This window comes from Pollachius pollachius (assembly GCF_949987615.1).
Source record: "Pollachius pollachius genome assembly, chromosome: 1".
In the NCBI taxonomy this organism is placed as follows: Eukaryota; Metazoa; Chordata; class Actinopteri; order Gadiformes; family Gadidae; genus Pollachius; species Pollachius pollachius.
In genome coordinates, this window is record NC_136934.1 from 1027950 (window position 1) to 1047949 (window position 20000).

The 20000-nt window shown below is 50.0% G+C and overlaps 3 protein-coding genes across 4 annotated transcripts in view; 1 reads left to right on the forward strand and 2 right to left on the reverse strand.

The window, feature by feature from the left end:
• The window catches only part of ube3b (ubiquitin protein ligase E3B), a 21024-nt gene extending 17548 nt beyond the window's left edge, over nt 1-3476 (reverse strand). The window contains exons 1-12 of one of the 2 annotated variants that reach the window (XM_079742264.1): nt 3402-3476; nt 2813-2906; nt 2568-2683; nt 2242-2412; nt 1995-2112; nt 1758-1817; nt 1567-1671; nt 1382-1478; nt 731-816; nt 430-512; nt 221-326; nt 1-104 (exon numbers count right to left, since the gene is read on the reverse strand). The exon at nt 1-104 is cut by the window's left edge and continues 17 nt beyond it. In XM_079742264.1, coding sequence (XP_079598390.1) covers nt 1-104; nt 221-326; nt 430-512; nt 731-816; nt 1382-1478; nt 1567-1671; nt 1758-1817; nt 1995-2112; nt 2242-2402 — 920 coding nt within the window. In that variant the 5' untranslated portion in view covers nt 2403-2412; nt 2568-2683; nt 2813-2906; nt 3402-3476. Of the gene's footprint in view, nt 105-220; nt 327-429; nt 513-730; nt 817-1381; nt 1479-1566; nt 1672-1757; nt 1818-1994; nt 2113-2241; nt 2413-2567; nt 2684-2812; nt 3000-3401 lie in introns of those variants that run through there. The other variant, XM_079742263.1, reaches the window with a different exon arrangement.
• Nucleotides 3454-7164, forward strand: kctd10 (potassium channel tetramerization domain containing 10). Its single transcript, XM_079742447.1, has 7 exons — nt 3454-3523; nt 3964-4177; nt 4605-4774; nt 5133-5219; nt 5437-5489; nt 5601-5796; nt 6000-7164. The coding sequence occupies exons 1-7, from the start codon at nt 3521-3523 to the stop codon at nt 6216-6218; spliced, it is 942 nt and encodes a 313-aa protein (XP_079598573.1). The 5' UTR covers nt 3454-3520; the 3' UTR covers nt 6219-7164.
• Nucleotides 7165-7447: 283 nt separating this feature from the next.
• Nucleotides 7448-18915, reverse strand: myo1ha (myosin IHa; the record flags this gene model as incomplete). The annotated part of the gene is made up of 31 exons (XM_079750164.1): nt 18784-18915; nt 18316-18431; nt 17874-18072; nt 17217-17297; nt 16819-16998; nt 16409-16507; nt 16104-16217; nt 15937-16008; nt 15662-15781; nt 15510-15577; nt 15214-15319; nt 14874-14954; nt 14528-14619; nt 14205-14299; nt 12642-12688; nt 12321-12401; nt 11849-11954; nt 11313-11430; nt 10500-10613; nt 9890-9966; nt 9729-9797; nt 9555-9639; nt 9303-9465; nt 9135-9218; nt 8719-8812; nt 8581-8636; nt 8371-8506; nt 8197-8267; nt 7868-7965; nt 7678-7777; nt 7448-7474 (listed from the first exon to the last, which is right to left on the reverse strand). Exons 1-31 carry the CDS (start codon nt 18904-18906, stop codon nt 7448-7450), a joined length of 3072 nt encoding a protein of 1023 aa, XP_079606290.1. The 5' UTR covers nt 18907-18915.
• Nucleotides 18916-20000: the final 1085 nt, after the last annotated feature.

Here is a 20000-nt window from a genome sequence, read left to right on the forward strand (position 1 = left end):
AGGCTCCCCTCCAGACACACACAGATGTCCACACACTGCTCCTCTCTGCTCAGGAACAAGATGAACTTGCGAAGCATGTCGTGTGTTTGGAGAGAGGCCATGCACTGCCCAAATAAAGAGATCATTCAGAGTTAGTTAATGGAGGCGGATGATATAAGTTTGATATTATTTTCTGTGTTCCGGTGTGACACACAGTTTGGTCTATCTAGACCGTGTTTACCTCTGGCGTCAGAGTACTGAGATGAGATACGATGGCTGGAACCGACATGATGTGAAGGAGGAACGATCTCAGGAGGTTGTCAGAGAAGTGAGCGGCGATGACTGGCCTGCAAACGACCAGAACCGGTTACAAAGAACCAATGAACATGGACAAATAGAAGGGTTACAAGTGGAACGCGTTGAATGATCATCCATGATGAGCTGGCTCACCTCAAAGACAGAGTGAAGATGGCGGTCAGGGTTCCCTTAGAGAGGGAGGGCCTAGAGCGAGCCAGGCCGCAGGTCAGCAGGATCTACGCAGAAACACCAGGGATGTTAGGATAGGGCAGATGGTCAGCATCATCCAAAGGCTGGTCAAACAATAATGCATTCTATTGTGAGTGTTTATATGTCCCGGCCTGGATTTTGATGCGTATTCATGCTGCTTTCATGGCTCGTATTGATTTTTGGATCTGAGACTTAAACTGAGACTAAAGGGAGATCATTAAAACGGTGTGGTCCGTAACAGCACCTGTAGTGTAGAGTAGAAGCCCTTCTGGTTGAGATGGCCCATGATGTTTTCACAGAATCTCGTCAGAGCCAGTTTCAGAGCTTCTCCTAGATATCACGTTAGAGAAGATAGTTTAGTTTCTTCTTCTTCAAGTGAATGAGTATTATTTACAGAGCACATTTCATTCACAAAGGAAACCTCAATGCCACATGGGAGCCAAATCTTCCATCTCATGTTTCACCTGCTGCCAGATTTCCAGCAGACCTGGCTCGGATGGGCCAATCAGAACCATTCATCTAATATGGGGCAGGTTTAATACATGAGTGTCGAGAGGAGCGCCCAATGGGAGCGCCCTTAAGGCCATTTATAAACAACCGGTACGACTGCCGTCACGCGTGTCGTTGCTCTGATTGACAGAAGGTCAGTCCAATCGAACCAGAGGCGTTTTGGGTGGCGCTCGTTGATAATGTCTGTTTGGTCCCAGACCCCTGGGAATAGGGTGATGTCAGGCTGAACAAAATGTGCTTCACATCACAAATGAAAACAACAACATCAACAACAACGGTAGCGTTGAGCTTATTTTAAAGCGCTCCACAGGTGTGATCTTTTAACCCTCCTTAGGGAGAAGGTTCCAGAAGGATCCTGGTCTTCTAGGGCGCGCAGCAGACTGACCTTTCCCTCGGATCAGCCTCCATGTGCAGGTGTCGGTGAAGGTGACCAGCATGCTGAGGTACAGCGTCACCAGCTTGTTGTCCTGCAGGATGTCCGGCTGGGAGGGGCAGAGAACCACCAGGTCACACTCATGGGGAGCATGAAGGTTCACTGATCCGCTTTACTCCCAATGTTAACTCTTTTACCTTCAACTTTTTGAGGTGCTGACAGCAGACCCACAACACGTCTTTAATCTGTTTGATCCAGGGAATGGTGAGGTCTTTGGAAAGTGCCAAGGACACGTACCAAACCTGGAAGGTAAAAGACAACAGTCACTCGTACACATAAGAGCCAGTTAAACATTGATTAGGCGACGGACGTTTCAGAGCCTGCTCACTTTGGGTTCGTTCTCGACGTCCATGCTGGTCAGAATGGCTCGGCAGAGCTTCTCAAAGCGCTGCAGAGTGGGAACAGAATAAAAACAAAATGCCTTTCTTTATAATTAGAATCACATTTCACCAGAGGTTTCCTGTGCCGTAGACCGGACAAGAAAACGTAAGCAGAAACGAAAAAGATAAATAGATAAAAAGCCTTCTGCTAAATATTATGATAAAAAAATGTTATAATTACTTACCAACTTATCCTCAGGAGCATAAACAAATAACAGTTTCCGGGCGATTTTGAAAATTGATAGTGCATTCCGTTTGGTTGTCCCGCGTTCAGAGGCTTGGAAATAGTCGTCCACTTCTTTCCTAGTGATCATAAGTAACGACACAATTATTCAAAAAGATTATACAAAAGCAAACATTTGACAATTATTATTGCGTGAATTGATTTATCATGGTGACAACACCATGACGTTAATGGTTTAAGTAACCCACCGTAGCTGCTTTTGCAGCCGACAGCGACAGAGGAACCGACGGACCAGAGCCTGGATCTGCGTGGCGCAGCGCTCCTTCTCCCGGGAGCCCTGCCGCTCCTCACGGGCCAGCCGGGCCCGGTCGAGGAACTCCGACTTGGAGCTCTGAGTGGCGCTGAACATGATGGTGCCCCTGCTCACCGAGGTCCACGGGAGACACAGACATGGAACAAACACAAAGAGGAAACGAGGATTGACGCTATCAGGAGGAACACGTCCTGGACCCTGATGATGTGAGGGACGGTTTGAAGAGGGTCATTCACTCATGAGACCAAAGTGATGAATTACCTGAGATAGATCCCGATCAGAGGCACAGGAGATGGAGCTGGAGATGTTGGATCATGAGTGTGTCCTTGAGATCCACGTTGAGAGGGACGCCAACACCCCTGATCTACTGATCATATCTGAGGACAGCAGGCTGGGTTAGCACACACCGAAAAGTAACATCATAAGAACCGTCAAACAATGAGCAGCATCCTTCAGTTGGCAGGCGAGGCCCTGTTGAGTGACAGCCCTAAACTCCGCGGTCATACCGTATGGAGATGTAAACAATAACAGCAGCTCGTCCATGGACTGCAGACGTTAATCCCCGGTGTTGCACTCCATGATTCCGGGTGGCGTTTTTAGCTTTTTTGATCAAAATCGAAATATTAGTAATATCGAAACGTGAAACAAATTCAATCACGTCGTTGCTGAACACTAGTGTATGTGTTATCGTCGTTTGAATCGTCCTCCATTGTTGATAGTGGTTTACTGAGGGTTGAGCGGAACGGAGGAAAGGTTCGACATTTCTGCCGTAGAGGCCGGATGGTTTAAGAGGTTACTCCTACCATAAAGCTGCTAATATAAAGCAGATATAAATAATACTGGTATAAAACTGATAATATAAAGCTTGTATAAATAATACTGGTATAAAGCTGCTATTATAGAAAATATATAAATAATACTGGTATAAAACTGATAATATAAAGCTCTTATAAATAATACTGCTATAAAACTGCTAATATAAATATGATATAAATAATACTGGTATAAAACTGATAACATAAAGCTGATATAAATAATATTGGAACAAAATATATATATATATATAAATATATAATAATATAATTGGGGCTGTACCTTTAAACACAGGCGGGACGTTGACGTCATGCTATAAGTGCGCAGCGTGGGACCGGAAGGAAGTGGGTGTCAGCTGGCTAAGGTTAGCGAGCTAAACTCCCGAAGTCTGTCTTGGTTCTATGGTAAATATACTTCTAATCCTCCCGTTAACCGGGTTCCGTGTGATCCAGGACGACCCACCGGGACAGGGGGCCGCGGGGCGCCGCCCGTAACCGGTTCAGTTCTCTACTTATCAGCTACTTATTAGATATTATTCACAGCCTAGCTACATGCTAACACTGAGCCTGGGTGCAGCTCACCATAAAAAAGCTCACCTTAAAGTGGGACGGATCGCTGTGTTTGGATCATATTCCTGATGATGGACACAATAACTCTGGTCTGGATCTGGGGGGTGTCTGGATCGGGGGGGGGGGGGGGGTCTGGCTGGCTGATGGGGACGTTAGTATGTAACGTGCGGAGTGTTCTTTGTAGGAGGTGGTGACTCGCAGTGGGTTATTAAGCAGTAATGCGTTGTACTGGATGACAGTGATACAGGTGTGCCGTGCCCTTTGACCCTCCGCAGGAAGAGATGTCAGGTGAGAGCGTTGTGAGCTCGGCCCTGCCGGCAGCTACAACCCGCACCACCTCCTTCAAGGGCTCGAGCCCCAGCTCCAAGTACGTGAAGCTGAACGTGGGCGGGGCTCTGTACTACACCACCATGCAGACTCTGACCAAGCAGGACACCATGCTGAAGGCCATGTTCAGCGGCCGCATGGAGGTCCTCACCGACAGTGAAGGTGGGTTTCTTTCTAGCGGGGTGTGTTTCTGAGTTGTTGCTCTGAAACACCAAACGCTCGCATTCCCCAGATGTGTATTGTCAATAACATTCAGGGCATTTAGCGGATGCTTCCATGTAAAGCGACTTACAATAAGTCCCATTTGTCAGAAGAAAGAGAAACAACAACAACAACAACAATATATCTGTCGGTACAGTAAGGACGTTCACTAGGTTAACCCATTCCCCGTATACAACAAAGATAGGATGAGATGCTAGGTACTATTTTTAGTGTAAGGAGTTACACCATATAATAAGGGAGTAGAGCGGCGTTGGGGTAGGGGGGTGAAGTTGTATATATATAGTTTTGATGTTTTCGTGGGAAGATTTCCCAGACTCGCACAAGGTGTCAGCAGAACTCACCAGAGCCCCCCCCCCCCCCCCCCCAGGCTGGATCCTGATCGACCGCTGTGGGAAGCACTTCGGGACCATCCTGAACTTCCTGCGGGACGGCGCCGTGCCGCTGCCCGACACACGCCGGGAGACGGAGGAGCTGCTGGCCGAGGCGAAGTACTACCTGGTGCAGGGGCTGGCGGACGAGTGCACGGCCGCGCTGCAGGTGAGACTGCCGGGGGGGGGGGGGGGGCGGAAGGGGGCCTCAAACACGACGCCCTCACACACACCACTCGGAGCCACGCCTTTAAGAGAGGTTATGTTGCATTCAACCATACGCATGAACACGTACCATGATGCTAAAGTCAACAATATAAAATGACTCAAAAAACCAGCGGTACCTGGTGTGAGCCGGCGGTACCTGGTGTCAGAGTGGACCACTACAGCTATCCAGTTATCTGATACACAATACCCAGACAGGATAGTAGAGTGAATCTGTTTTTAACCAGAAGGTACTTCTGTAGTATTCCACACTTTACTACAGTCTCCTGTACATGAAAGCCTCCTCCTCTCTCCTCTGGCAGAACAAGGACACCTACGAGCCCTTCTGTAAGGTTCCTCTGGTGACCTCGCCCAAGGAGGAACAGCGCCTCATCGCCACTTCCAACAAGGTACCCCCCCCCCCCCCCACTAGTGTTTACAACCAAGATGGCCGTGATTCATACAGTCTGGATTTTGCTGTTGATGCTAATGCAGCGTTTGAAGACCAATGCTCTTTCCTTAAAGAGTATACGTTTGTCCATCGCTGTTCTCCTGTATCTATAGACGATGGACCTTCTTTTAATCAGTCAGTGTTTTATCACTCCACTCTACTGTTTGTCCCCACAGCCCACCGTCAAACTTCTGTACAACCGCAGCAACAACAAGTACTCGTACACCAGGTAAGTCCCCCGACGTTGAGACGCAGTCGGTCATAGTGGCTTCCTGTGCTCGCCCTCCTCAATTCCTGGGCTCACCCCCTCACTTCCTGCGCTCACCCCCTCACTGTGCAGCAACTCTGACGACAACATGCTGAAGAACATCGAGCTGTTCGACAAGCTGTCCCTGCGCTTCAACGGGCGCGTCCTCTTCATCAAGGACGTGATCGGGGACGAGATCTGCTGCTGGTCCTTCTACGGCCAGGGCCGCAAGATCGCCGAGGTCTGCTGCACCTCCATCGTGTACGCCACCGAGAAGAAGCAGACCAAGGTACCGCCTGAGGACACGGTCACACACGCTGTTATGGGATGGGGATGCATCTGAGGACGTATTCACACATGGTATTATGGGATGGGGAGGAATCTGAGGACGTATTCACACATGGTATTATCTGGGGGTATGTTAAGGGTCTCTGACGGTTGGTCCGCCCCAGTCCCCCCCTACCCTCTCTGACGGTTGGTCCGCCCCCCCAGGTGGAGTTCCCCGAGGCCCGTATCTACGAGGAGACCCTGAACATCCTGCTGTATGAGTCCCAGGACGGGCGCGGCCCGGACGACGCCCTGCTGGAGGCCACGGGCGGCGCCGCCGGCCGCTCCCACCACCTGGACGAGGACGAGGAGCGCGACCGCATCGAGCGCGTGCGGAGGATCCACATCAAGCGGCCCGACGACCGCACGCACCACCACCAGTGACCTCTGACCCCCCCCCCCAGTGACCTCACAGCCCCCCATAGCGGACCCCGGCCACCGAGGGGCGCTGCCTGTGCCTTATCACCGACGGCCGAGCTCTTAACGAGCAGAGTCGTTAGCGCTGAACAGTTGTAGCTTCCCTTGGTTACTGTTGTAGCTCCTCCAGCGTGTCACTATGATGAGTGATTTGCTTTATTGTCCACTCACACGCAGACGGCATCGACCCGCCCACCGATAGGTTCGACCAATCATGAGACTACGTTTGCAATTGTAATGCAGATCACGTGATTTTACTAATGCAATGTCATTATTTTGTTTTTGTGCTCTTTGAACATTACAGTCGAAAGAACAAGATGCATCATTTTTAGCAAGTTGATTTTATTTTAGTTTGTTGTGTTTTTGTTGGCCAACACCAGGTGTTGTACATGAAGTGGCCGCTTGGTGGCACTGTTTATCCTTAAAAAAAAGAATCCCGCAAAGCACTGTCTTCTACAACTATACCGCATATCCAAACTTCTTCCTTTTTATATCATTTTTTATACACTTCTGATGTCATGGGTGTAATCATTGTTTCAGAGCGGACTCCACCGTGACACTCCCTTAGTTTTAATTCGCCACAGTCCCTCGATTCTATGAAAGGACACATTTTTAGAGGAGGCAACGTGAGGTCTGACCCGAGGTGTTGGTGTACGGGTGGAGGAGGACGGAGGTCGAGCTACGCCCGTAACCAGATCAGCAGGAGGAACTCTGCCTTGTAACGGCGTTCCAAGGGGAGCGAAACCAGAGCTGTCATCATCATATAACGACCTGTTTCTCCTCATGTGTTTAACAATGTCCTCCTCACAATCACAGTACTTATCTCTCCTGTACAGACGTGAACATATGTATGTTTTAGATATATTTATACATTCTTTATCACAAATAAATTTCTACAATGTTTTTTTTGCTAGTCCCAGCTTTATTTTTGAATGAAAATCATTAGTATGAAAACATTCGCCATTGCTCAATGCAACAATACAATGGAGCCATCAAGCACACCCGTCCAGCCACCATATCGCAGTGCATGAACCCAGAGATGGGGCTGTGCTGTACATGCAGCACAGATGCATTGTGGGTAATGTAGGCAGCACGAGTCGGTGGTCTGCAAATCAGCTGCTCCTCTCTTTCTCATCTCCCTCTCCTGATGAAATATGCAGAGGGTTTCCTGTGCTTCAGACCTGATCTTACACTGATCACCTTGTCCGCACTCTGGTGGAAACCTGCAAGGCAAACCGATTCCTTTGTTCCCTGGCTCACAAACTGACTTTAAGAGGTAGGGTATGGGTGCCACACATTAAAACAGACTTTAAGAGGTAGGGTATGGGTGCCACCCATTTAAACAGACTTTAAGTGTTAAGAAATGAGTACCACCCATTTAAACAGACTTTAAGGGGTAAGGTGGGGGTGGTGGTGGGTGACTCACCACCATCAGGTGTCCGTTCTTGTCCTTGTACACTAGGGGCTCCGGGCCCGTGGTGAAGTCCACAGCTCCCTGCTTCCCCGACTGGATTTCAATCGTGATGCTGCGTATCAAAGCGAACCAATTTAATAAAACATTAATGACAGACACTCGGTAATGGCTGTAGGCGTCCTCTGAAATCCACCCCACTCACCTGCCCTTCACTACTTGGAAGGCATTTTGTTTGTTGGCCAGCATGCTGAGTTTGGTCAGGAACTCAAAGAGGTGGTCACACTGGAACACCAGATCCCCCTGAAACAGCGCAGCCGGCACACTTAGAGGCCATTGGCCCTGTCTTCAGGATGAGTCACAAACTAGCTCAGGGACCCAGTTCAAACATGAAATTAACCATGAAAAAGAAGAGTTGATGCTTGAAAATAGATTTGATGATCTGTTCATAGCTGCAGAACATGAATGCATCACTGTATTCATAAAACAAACCATGTCATGTTGACATGGTTTCTAGAGGAACTCCAGGAATACCTTCTGCTTGGGGTCTTCACAGGTAATGTGCAGCACGATGATGTCATCAGTGAGGCTGCTGACCGAGACTCCTGAAACGAAGCAGAGTGGAACCATACCTCATGTATAACAGATATGAAATACTAAAACCATCTGAAACCATCTAGCCACATCTCAGGGGGCGTGGAGCTGGACCTTTCAGAGATGTGTAGAGGACCCTCTGCTTGATCTTGGCCTCCTCCACCAGGTAGGCGGCGCTGGTGGTCAGGAGGATCTGCCTCGGCCGCGGCTTGAAGCCCTTCCTGTCGTACTTCACCACCGGCACGCTGTACTGGAGAGAGAACACAGCCGGCCCCTTAGCCCTCCCCCTCTGTTTCATCAGATGCACTATGACAGATGTCCTACCTTTATACGCTCGTTACGAATCATCTGCAGGACTTTCGGGTTGATGTCGGCTTCACCTGAAATACGATGCGGTCTGCAATGAGTGGAGGTTAACCAAATGGCCGTTCACTGAACTAAGCTTCTTCTGGTGCTACTCACCGATCCTGGTGTCCAGGAACGACCGAGTGATGCTCTGCGGATAACTGTCCTTCTTGCCCTTGAAGATGGCACTGGTAACCACCTTCATCTGGAGCTGAGAACATAGAGGACGGATCATTGAACCCACTACGGGTTCACTCGTATCATCGTCATCAATACAGTGATTAACGATATTAATAGGCCCTTTTATATTAAAGAAATGCTGCACAGGGCTAAACATAGAACAGGACAAACAGTACAGCTCTAACTGAAACCTCACTCCAGATAACTGAATGCTCTCCATAACCCAGTCTGTCTGTGGCCCTGAGAAGGTCCAGGAAGGCCTTCCAAAGACAGGGGGGCAGCAGAGCACCACCCTCCCCTAGAGCAGGGGCAGGTGGCTCTTCTCTGATGCGGGAGGTGGATTCGGTCTTCACCTGTCCTTTCTTCTGCTGGGAGATCCCTCTCACGTACTTCCTCACCATGAGCCGATAGTGGATTTTGCGCAGCAACTCCGAGGCCTAAACATGAACAGATATCAGAGGGGAGCCCCTGACTGGAGTGGATCTCCACAGCTCGGTGCCTGAGCCGGCTTTAGGGCCTACCTCCTGACACACCGACGGCGCAGTGAGCCAGGTGGTTTTATCCAGGACCGTTTTGGGCAGCTTGAGCTTGAGGCGGTTCAGGTAGCTCTGTCTCACGAAGGCCAGGTATTCTGAGTTGTCCGTGGACCTGGCGTCGCCTCTATTGATAAAACCGTTGATGAATCTGAGCGGGAAGAGGAGAGGGTTTGAGAACACCAGAGGGACAGTTGGACTGTCTCACCTGTGATTCCACTTGTTCTCGTTCCTCCTTACTTCTTAATGACCTTCACCGCCCAATCCCGTCTCTCCTCCTCCTTCCTGGCCTGAGCTGCCTTCCAGGCCACATCCATCTGGAATGCTTTGGTCCGCAATAAACAACATGTATTAGAAACACACCTCCTGTCCCCAACATGTCAAACTGTGACGAACGGGGGTGTCAGCGTTTACCGGCTTCCTTCCTCTTCTTTAACTCTCCTTTGGCCTTGTAGCCTCTGTATTTGCCCTGGAGCTTCGTGGCTGCAACGCCACAGAGTTGTGTTAAAGATACCACCTTTTAATAACCACGACAACAACAACAACACACGTTCTCCACCAGGACTCCCTCTCACCTAGCTCATGCTTACACCTTTCAAAGGCGTCCTCTGTGGCGTACAGAGTCTTGGGATGACGGATGAAGATCTTGGTTCTGTAGAGAGGAGGGACAGCGATGATATCTCCGCCTGAACCTTCCTTTAAACGTGAAGGTTAAAGGGCAGGCCATTCATTTTACAAGCATCTTTTGGCATACGTGTTTGAAATTCTCTTTACACCCGGCAGCAATCTATCAATCAAATGCTCTGAAGAAAAGCTAAAACTTCTGGTGTCTCTGGCTGCCTTTCAAAGCCTGTCCAATCATTTCAATCTGCCTCAATTAAATAATAGGATGGCTTACCTGCCTGTCTACCTGCCCGTCTACCTGACGTGCTACCTGACTGTCCATCTGATCCTCTGCCCGTGCCCTCATTGGGCAGTACGGGAGTGTCACACGGCTAGCAGACCTGTTTCTAGTCTAGCCACAGTCAGATGTTTTGGGGGAGTGGCTTTGAAGAGAGGCCTGAATGATGGGTTTAATCTTCTCGTTGGATACTTTCAAAATACATCGGACTGGTTTCTCTGAATGGCTTGCCCTAGCTTTAAGAGTCAGGTTAAGGTAAGGCTGAGGGGAGCCAGCTCTCTCACCGTCCCATCTTGTACTCATAGGGCATATAGCCCAGGTGTTGGACCAGAACCTGCACGCCGTCCATGGGCAGCCCCAACCAGTGAGGCCAGGTGGCGGGACACAGGGCCTTGTACCTGGGGGCAGACGTCATAGCACACCGTGGGTATAGATGACCCTCCTGTCCCCTGTTGGCGGATGGTCACCTCTAACACAACAATGCCGTCGGTCAGGTCAAGCCCATTTGGTTTGTATTGCCCTTAATCCCAGTTGGTCTCAAAGGGCCTTACAGCCCCCCTCACTTGACCCCCCTGACCCTAAGCCCTCTGAACGGTGAAGGAGGACTCCCCCAAACCCCTAGGAAGAAACCATGATGAGACAGAAGAGGGGTCCCTCCTTCCAGGGTTAGGAGGGCCACCCCTCGCCTCAAGTATCCAGAGTATCTCCAGTGTGGGGCTACATGTTTGGATGAGATTCACCTCTCCATGCTCTGAACCTCCCCTGGTGTTGTGCTTCTTTTGTGGGGAGACATGAGCCAAAAGCTGCATAATGCAGAGACCCGTCTTCCTCACTAAATCGTGAGTATTTGCACCCTTTTAATGTTCGTGCTTACGTTGACAAATAGAACGCACACACATTTTTTATGTTCATTTAATTTGTGTTCTCCCCTTAGTTAGCGGTGCTGCTAACTAAGGGAGCGGTCGGCGATTCACGTTAGCGCTACCTTAGTTAGCGGTGCTGCTAACTAAGGGAGCGGTCGGCGATTCACGTTAGCGCTACCTTAGTTAGCGGTGCTGCTAACTAAGGGAGCGGTCGGCGGTTCACGTTAGCGCTACCTCTGTAGGAAGACTTCGTAGCGCCGGCGGTAGGCGAAGCCGGCCCGCCGAACCCTCAGGTGCTCCATCAGACCCAGGTACTTCACCTGGTGGCGGACCAGCGCCTCGTCCAGCACGCCTGGTGTGTGGGGGGTGCGTGTGATGAAAATAAAGGACACATTGATATATATGTACCATGAAACATTGCTGCTTTCGGGACTGTAGCGTAAGTCTGGTAAGCCGGATCTGAGGGTTGTGGGTTTGAATCCTAGCCTAACGAGTCCGACGACAGTGACCTAAAGTCTGACAGCTGTCTTGGTAAACAGGGCGGTTCACTCTCCTTTGTTTCAAACATCTTTGGACCAAGTCTTTAAAGGTCTCAGCAGCATGTAGGAATACACTTATCGACCCGCTGAAAGCTTACCCCGGCCTTCAGCTCTGAGTTCTGTCCCAGGCGCCGAGTGGTCAGCGTGGTTCTCCCCAGAGGTTCTGCTAAATCGAGTAGAACCCAGTGGAACCCAGTAGAACCCAGTGGACCGGATGTGTTTACACGTTACCTGGCTTCTTGGACTCGTTGGATTTGAGGCAGCGGACGTACCAGGCGTCTTTAACCAGGAGGCTCTCGGTCAGCTTCAGGAGGCTGCTCTTGAACTGGGTCGCCACCTACACACTCATACACACACACATGCACACACGCAGGCGTACGCACGTGCAGACGCACATACACACACACGCACACACGCGCACGCAAATGCACATGCAAGCAGGCGCAACCACACGCATTCATACACACACGTGCACACACACATGCACACACGCACTTGCACTCACACACACACACACACACACACGTGCACACACACATTCACACAAACAAACACACACTGAGGGTCATGATCCCTTACAGCCCACCTGTCAGATGCATGATGAGTCCTGAGTGGCTGGGGGGGGGAGGTGTTTCAGTTACTGATTGTTGAATAATTGAGGTGTAAAGAGGAGGTTTGCAGCGTGGTATACTGGAGGACCCACCGTCTCCGGCCTGCGGCGGCTGTCTATGTCCGCGCTGGAGAACACCTCCCTGACGATGGCGTTCTTCGACTGGCCCATCAGCTGCCCCAAACACAAACACCAGACATGAAACATCTACACGTGCGCAGGTGTTCCCCTCTCTCCTCAAACGCGGCGACACCCTTAAGGAGAGGCAGCCGGGTCAGATCTTCAGCGACTCCCTCTTGTATAATTCACTGAGTCGACAGCGGGGTGAATAATTCAGGGTGTCACTGAAAGGAATCCCCTGTCAAGGTGCATTCCGGAGCTCACGTGGCGCGGTGGTAGGAGAAGCAGACTCACGTCCTTGATGTTCTTGTACAGCAGGTCGTTGTTCTTGTCCAGGAACCCTGGGAGCAGGAGGTCAAAGCATATCTCATGTCAGTCCTGGTGCTACGTGGTTGGAGACATGTCTAATGAGACTGCAACCATAATGTAAACACTGTTTATATGTACCTATCATTTCTGATGCTCATATTGTGAATATAGACTTCTTATCTCTCCTTACCACAATGCAGTAGATATCCCTTTCTGTATGTTGTTTGTGACGGTATCTCCTAACCACGACGAGGTAGGTACCTCTCTCTGTATGTTGTTTGTGACGGTCTCTCTCTCTGTATGCTGAGCTTGACGGTCTCTCTCTCTCAGTATGTTGTTTGTGACGGTCTCTCTCTCTCTGTATGTTGTTTCTGACGGCCTCTCTCTCTCTGCATGTTGTTTGTGACGGCCTCTCTCTCTCTGCATGTTGTTTGTGACGGTCTCTCTCTCTGTATGTTGTTTGTGACGGTCTCTCTCTCTATGTTGTTTTTGATGGTCTCTCTCTGTATGTTGTTGTGACGGTCTCTCTTTCTCTGTATGTTGTTTGTGACGGTCCCTCTCTCTCTATGTTGTTTGTGCGGTCTCTCTCTCTCTGTATGTTGTTTTGACAGTCTCTCTTTCTCTGTATGTTGTTTGTGACGGTCTCTCTCTGTATTTTGAGGTTGACGGTCTCTCTCTCCCTGTATGTTTTTTGTGACGGTCTCTCTCTCTGTATGTTGTTTGTGACGGTCTCTCTCTCTCTGTATTTTGAGGTTGACGGTCTCTGTCTCTCTGTATGTTTTTTGTGACGGTCTCTCTCTCTGTATGTTGTTTGTGATGGTCTCTCTTTCTCTGTATGTTGTTTTGAAGGTCTCTCTTTCTCTGTATGTTGTTTGTGATGGTCTCTCTCTCTCTGTATGTTGTTTTGACGGTCTCTCTTTCTCTGTATGTTGTTTGTGACGGTCTCTCTCTCTCTGTATGTTGTTTGTGACGGCCTCTCTCTCTCTGCATGTTGTTTGTGACGGCCTCTCTCTCTCTGCATGTTGTTTGTGACGGTCTCTCTCTCTGTATGTTGTTTGTGACGGTCTCTCTCTCTATGTTGTTTTTGATGGTCTCTCTCTCTCTGTATGTTGTTGTGACGGTCTCTCTTTCTCTGTATGTTGTTTGTGACGGTCCCTCTCTCTCTATGTTGTTTGTGCGGTCTCTCTCTCTGTATGTTGTTTTGACAGTCTCTCTTTCTCTGTATGTTGTTTGAGACGTTCTCTCTCCCTCTGTATGTTGACGTTGACGGTCTCTCTCTCTGTATGTTGTTTGTGACGGTCTCTCTCTGTTTTTTGAGGTTGACGGTCTCTCTCTCGCTGTATGTTTTTTGTGACGGTCTCTCTCTCTGTATGTCGTTTGTGACGGTCTCTCTCTCTCTGTATTTTGAGGTTGACGGTCTCTCTCTGTCTGTATGTTTTTTGTGACGGTCTCTCTCTCTGTATGTTGTTTTGAAGGTCTCTCTTTCTCTGTATGTTGTTTGTGACGGTCTCTCTCTCTCTGTATGTTGAGTGTGACGGTCTCTCCTACCCACGACGCAGTAGGTGACCTCCCCGGCGTAGTGCAGCAGGCGGAAGTCTCCCCGGTCGAGGGTCTTCCGGGTCGTGATGTCGGCCAGCCGGTGTCTGGGGGCAGCAGGAGCAGACAGACTGGGTGAGAGGCTGGGGACCCCTGTGTCCAGACCTCTGGACCCCCCCGGTTTATTGTAGTGAAAACGTTTGCATTTGTATTTTGTATCTTGTTTGATTTGCTCTTTCCTTCATGCTGCTGTACCCCCTCATTAACTCAGCGGTGTCTGTTATGAAGTCTGGAGGATCCTCAGACATGATGCTCCCTGGAGGAGATCCACTCACGTCACAAAGTGGGGATGGTCTCCCATCTTCTCCTCCAGTCTCTCCAGGAAGGTGAGGTCTGTGGCGTCGCCCGGTCGCAGACACTCCTCGTCCTGAACACAACCGGGTCATCAGCCGTACCATCAGCCGTACCATCAGCCGTACCATCAGCCGTACCATCAGCCGTACCATCACCCGGACCATCAGCTGTACCATCACCCGTACCATCAGCTGTACCATCAGCCGTACCATCAGCCGTACCATCAGCCGTACCATCAGCTGTCCGCTAGAGGACCACTGTGTGCACTGGTGTATACATGGTGTCCAGGTGCTTTACCACACATCCCTCAGTCCTCCCAGTCCTCACCAGTATGGAGATGATGCCTCGGTGTCTCTCCTCCACCAGGTCACAAATGATCTTGTTGTTGAAGAACTGGACGGGCTCCCACTGGACAGAGACATGGAGTCAGACCAGTATCAGACCAGTACAGAGACATGGAGTCGGCCCAGTATCAGACCAGTACAGACACATGGGGTCAGCCCAGTATCAGACCAGTACAGAGACATGGAGTCAGCCCAGTATCAGACCAGTATAGACACTTGGAGAGAGGACTTGGTATTGTGGACCATGAATGCTGGATATTGGATTTAGCTTTGGATCTGGATTTAGATGTGGACTCAGATGTGGGGTGCAGGGCCAGGTTCACCTCGATGCCCTCTGCCTCGTACTCCTCCTGCTCAGACTTTAGTGTGAGCTGGATGAAGAGCTGCTGCAGCTTCTCGTTGCAGTAGTTTATACAGAACTGTTCGAAACTGAGAGGAGAGCAGAGTTACAGCAGACCCACCTCCTCCACCAATCACAGCACCTCTTCTCAGAAAGCTCACAAATAATAAGGATCAAGTAATTCCACACAACACAGTGTGCATGGAAGTGGAATGATTCAAGAATTTAAATAAATGTATAAACTTAAATATACTACTAACTAATAAATAAAGGACCTACCTATTTACATAGAACACCTCAAACCCATATATGTCCAGTAATCCTATAACCATCTTCCTTGTGTCGTCCTGTCAGACAAAATGCAAACAAAGACAAACTCGTATTACAACCGAACCGTACTCAGGCGTGAACGTGTCCTTCCTCCTCCTCACCTTGTTCTCCATGGACTCGTTGATCTGACGGACCAGCCAGGTGAAGGTGCGACCGTACATGGCCTTGGCCAGGGCGTCCCTCACGTAGATCGCGTGGTCGATGGTAAACGGGCTTAGAACCTTCACCGGGACAGCAGAACACGGATCTTAACGCGTGTAAAATGTTACAGTTTGATCTTTATTTCGATTTGATTCTCTGGGAGGGAAGGCATGCATGTTAATCGTACCGATTTGGTTTTATCTCCTTATCATTCCTAATCATTGCTCATGATTACCTGATCATGTTGGGCCCTGATCTTCCGATAGGTGAGCCCCTCCTGCAGGGTCTGTGCGTTCACCCCCAGCAGCTGCAGGGCGAGAAAGGTTTGGTTCATGAAGGAGAGATCCTGTAGCCTCACAGCGACGGTACCAGACAGATGGACCTGGAGGTCTGAGGTCTTACCGTGGAGACCCAGCGCAGCTCAGTGTTGTTGTTCAGGCTGGCGTTCCCTCGGCTGTCTGGGTCAAACTCCACGTTCCCCAGGTGAAGGACACTCGCGACCACTCCAAACAAGTCCTGGAACATCAGGATCCCAAACGAATGAGGAACACCTTAACATCTCAAAGGGTTCACAAGGAACCACCTGGCTCTGAATGTGTTATGAGATTTACAGGTACAGGTGCATATAGGTGATGATATTGTAGAAGGTACAGTAGAACATAACATGGGAGTGTTAGATAGGGTTCTTCATCTGTAAATAAACATACCGTCCGGTCACTCTCGCTGACCTCTATGACCTTCAGGGCATTCTTCACCGTCTTCCAGTCATTCTTGTCGTTGATGGAGGACATAATGGCACATTCACCCTTTCACAGAACGAACAACAAGACATGGTACCCATTATGGTCAATAAATGGACTGCATTTATATAGCGTTTTGTAGCCTATGATGGCCAAAACCTGCAAGACAACAGCCAACTGGCCGGGAGCAGTTAGGGTGAGGTGCCTTGCTCAGGGACACTTCGACACTCAGCTGGGAGGAGCCAGGGATCGAACCAGCAACCTGCTACCACCACTCTATTACTATATATACTACTACTCTTCAGCCCTGATGGACATGAGGCCCCCTGAATCACTGGGACCTGAGTGGACCAAACCAAACGTCCGGTCACACTTACTTGCGTGAGATAGTTGTAGTACAGGCAGTCTCTCTCAAGACCAAGTTGGTGCAGAAGATCTTCCTCCCCTCCCTCCACCAGCTGGTAGAAGATGTGGAAGTTCCTCTCCCCGTGGTTCTGATGCACCACCCGGGACTTCTCCAGCAGGTAGTTGAGGATGTGTCCGCCCAGCGCCTCTCCCTGGGGATTGGAGCACAACTCAGCAGCTGAACAATCAGGAGCTGCGCTGCTGGGGAGGGGCGAGGCTGACTTCAGAAAGGCCTTTGATCAACGATACCTACTGTAAGTGTCCTCCCTCCCCTCTCTCTGTACAGGGGGGCCCCACCTCAACATGGAGGTTCTCCTCCCCCCTCCCCGTACAGGGGGCCCCACCTCAACATGGAGGGTCTCCTGCCCACCTCGCTGTTGAACTGGATGTCCATGTACTTCCCAAAGCGACTGGAGTTGTCGTTCTTAAGAGTCTTGGCGTTGCCGAAGGCCTGCAGGGAGGTTCAGGAGACAGTGAGGGATCAGAGCACGAGGACGATATGGTACGGTACAGCATGATGTATGACAGGGTTTGATCACCAATGATATGATGTATTGTATATTGTGTGACATGTTATGACATTACATTGCACGACAATGATACGATATGACAACGTATGCCATCATATCTTTTCCCTGATATCATTTGTTCAGAGTTCACCTAGACTCTGCATAGCCATCCCCCCTCCCAGCCCCCCTACGCACTGACGGATGTCGTACGTCCTCGCACAAAAGATTAAATAAAATAAAGGAGACCAGTACATAGCATGGTGTAGCATTCCACCCTGGCTGTCTCTGTTGTACGGGGAATGGGTTAACCTGGTGATGGTTAGTGCTTGGCACTTGGTTCTATGGACATCCTTGCCGTACCGACAGAGATATATTGTTGTTTCTCTTTCTTCTGACAAACATACTTATTGTAAGTCTCTCTGGATAAAGGCGTCTGCCACACGCCCTGAATGTACACGTGAACAATACGACAACATATGACATCATATCCTGATCCTGTATCATCTGGCTGAGCGGACCTCCAGGACGGGGTTGGTCATGAGCATCTTGTCCCTGACGGAGGTCAGCAGGTCGGTCTCGGGGGAGCACACGGCGTAGTACTGCAGGATCTTCTTGGACGCCTCCGTCTTCCCCGCGCCGCTCTCCCCGGAGATCAGGATGAAGTGGTTGTTGAGCTCCAGCATCATGGCGTGGTACACCGTGTCCGCCAGGGCGAAGCTGGGGGGCAGGGGGGCAAATGGGGACAGGGGGGTCACATGGTACGGGGACGGGTCACATGGTACGGTGGACCGCAGGGCTCATTCAGAGCTCAGCTTTGCTTGGAGAACGAGTGAAGTTAGACTTAAGACATGCTGCTGACCCACAACGATAAGACACATTACTAATCCCAGAAACATAACTCTGTTATCATGCAGGAGTTATATATTATATAAGAGTAATATGGTTTATACAGCTACTCACATGTGTGGAGGGAGTTCGAAGAAGTTGACCCCCATGTAAAGATCCATCTGGTTGGAGTTGTAAATGTCGAGGTCCTTGTAGGGGTTCACCGACACGACCAGGGCGCCGATATAGGTCTGCAGGAACCGAAGATACAGACAAACACAGGGGAAGCTTGGACTAGATGTACATTTCAGTTGGTCTCATTGACTGGCGTTGAGGCTAGAGTGTCAGGACGTTCCAGATGAAAACGCAGTGCAGAATGGGCTGGGGGTCTATTGGATCGGTGTTGCGCTGTGAATGTGTCACTGGCGCCATCACATGCGTCTGCAGGGGGTTTGGTGGAAGTGTGTTCTGTGTGACTTACTGTAGGCTCTTCTCTGCGTAGTGCAGAGGCCTGTACCGTATGCAGGTTCCACTCACCAAACAGAGCTTTATTGTAACACAGACGTGAGTGAGACCACTCTGGTCTCCTCCGTCCAGACTCACGTAGATGAGGTCCTTGTCAAAGCGCTTCTTCAGGTTGTCCATGAAGGCCGTCTCCGTGGTCTCGTCCAGGAGAACGAAGTCCTGGATGCCCACCTTATCCCGGGCGATCAGCGCCCCCTCCATGTTCAGTAGTCCCTGGAAAACAGTCAGGAAGCAGACAGGAAACAGTCAGGAACCAATCAGGAAGCAGACAGGAACCAGTTAGGAAACAGTCAGGAACCAATCAGGAAGCAGACAGGAACCAGTTAGGAAACAGTCAGGAACCAGTCAGGAAGCAGACAGGAACCAGTTAGGAAACAGTCAGGAACCAGTCAGGAAGCAGACAGGAACCATTCAGGAACCAGTTAGGAACCAGACGGGATCCAGTCAGGAACCAGACAGGAAGCAGTCAGTCAGGAACCAGTCAGTCAGGAACCAGACAGGAAGCAGTCAGGAAGCAGTCAGAAACCAGTCAGTAACCAAACAGGAACCAGTCAGGAACCAGAGAGACACTAGGTGGGAACCAGTCAGCTTCTGTCAGCCTACATTACATTCCAAACTTTCTTAGCACACCATCTCCATGTCTCACAGTGGAACATCTCGCCTCCTTTGTTGATTTATTCACTCCCTGTCTCTATGCTTCTCGTTTCTCTGATTGTCCTCACTTAACTTCATTGTTCTCACCTGTCCCTCATTAACATGCCCCTCCCAGTGTATTCAGTCAGCGTGTTTCCCTTCCTCTTTGGCAGTTTGTCTTTGCTCTTTGTATCAAGCGTCCCGGCATTTACTCCCGACTACGCCTTTGCCTTCTCCCTGCTGGAATGTTTACCTGATCTCCAACCAATTACTCGTGTTTCGACCTATCTTCAAGTAAAGACCATTCTCCATACCCGGACTGAAGTCCTATTTCCCTGCTGCTCACCCAGCCATTACACGCGCGTTCCCTTCTGAACTCTAAGTTACCACATTGCAGAATTGCTTTCCTTGCTCATAGAATGTTTTGCCCCTTCATAACATGTTTCCCCTCATGGTGCAATACAAATAAAAGAAAATACAAATAACCCAATAACGGGGTTTGAGATCCCAGCCGTGTGTTTCGAGCGATGTTTTCACAGGAAAGCAACGCTCCGCTCACTAGGGAAGATTCAGAGATCAGAAAGCAGTCGGGGGGGGGGGGCACCAACACGGCCCCTGGTGGCTCCTGGGGGGCCCTCGTGGCTTCGCAGGTCGGGCGTGAG

Excerpts from the sequence above, each read along its gene's own strand:
- kctd10 (XM_079742447.1), top strand. Across the intron at positions 5,220-5,436 it reads TCATCGCCACTTCCAACAAG|CCCACCGTCAAACTTCTGTA; the intron begins GTACCCCCCCCC and ends TTGTCCCCACAG. Across the intron at positions 5,797-5,999 it reads CCGAGAAGAAGCAGACCAAG|GTGGAGTTCCCCGAGGCCCG; the intron begins GTACCGCCTGAG and ends CCGCCCCCCCAG.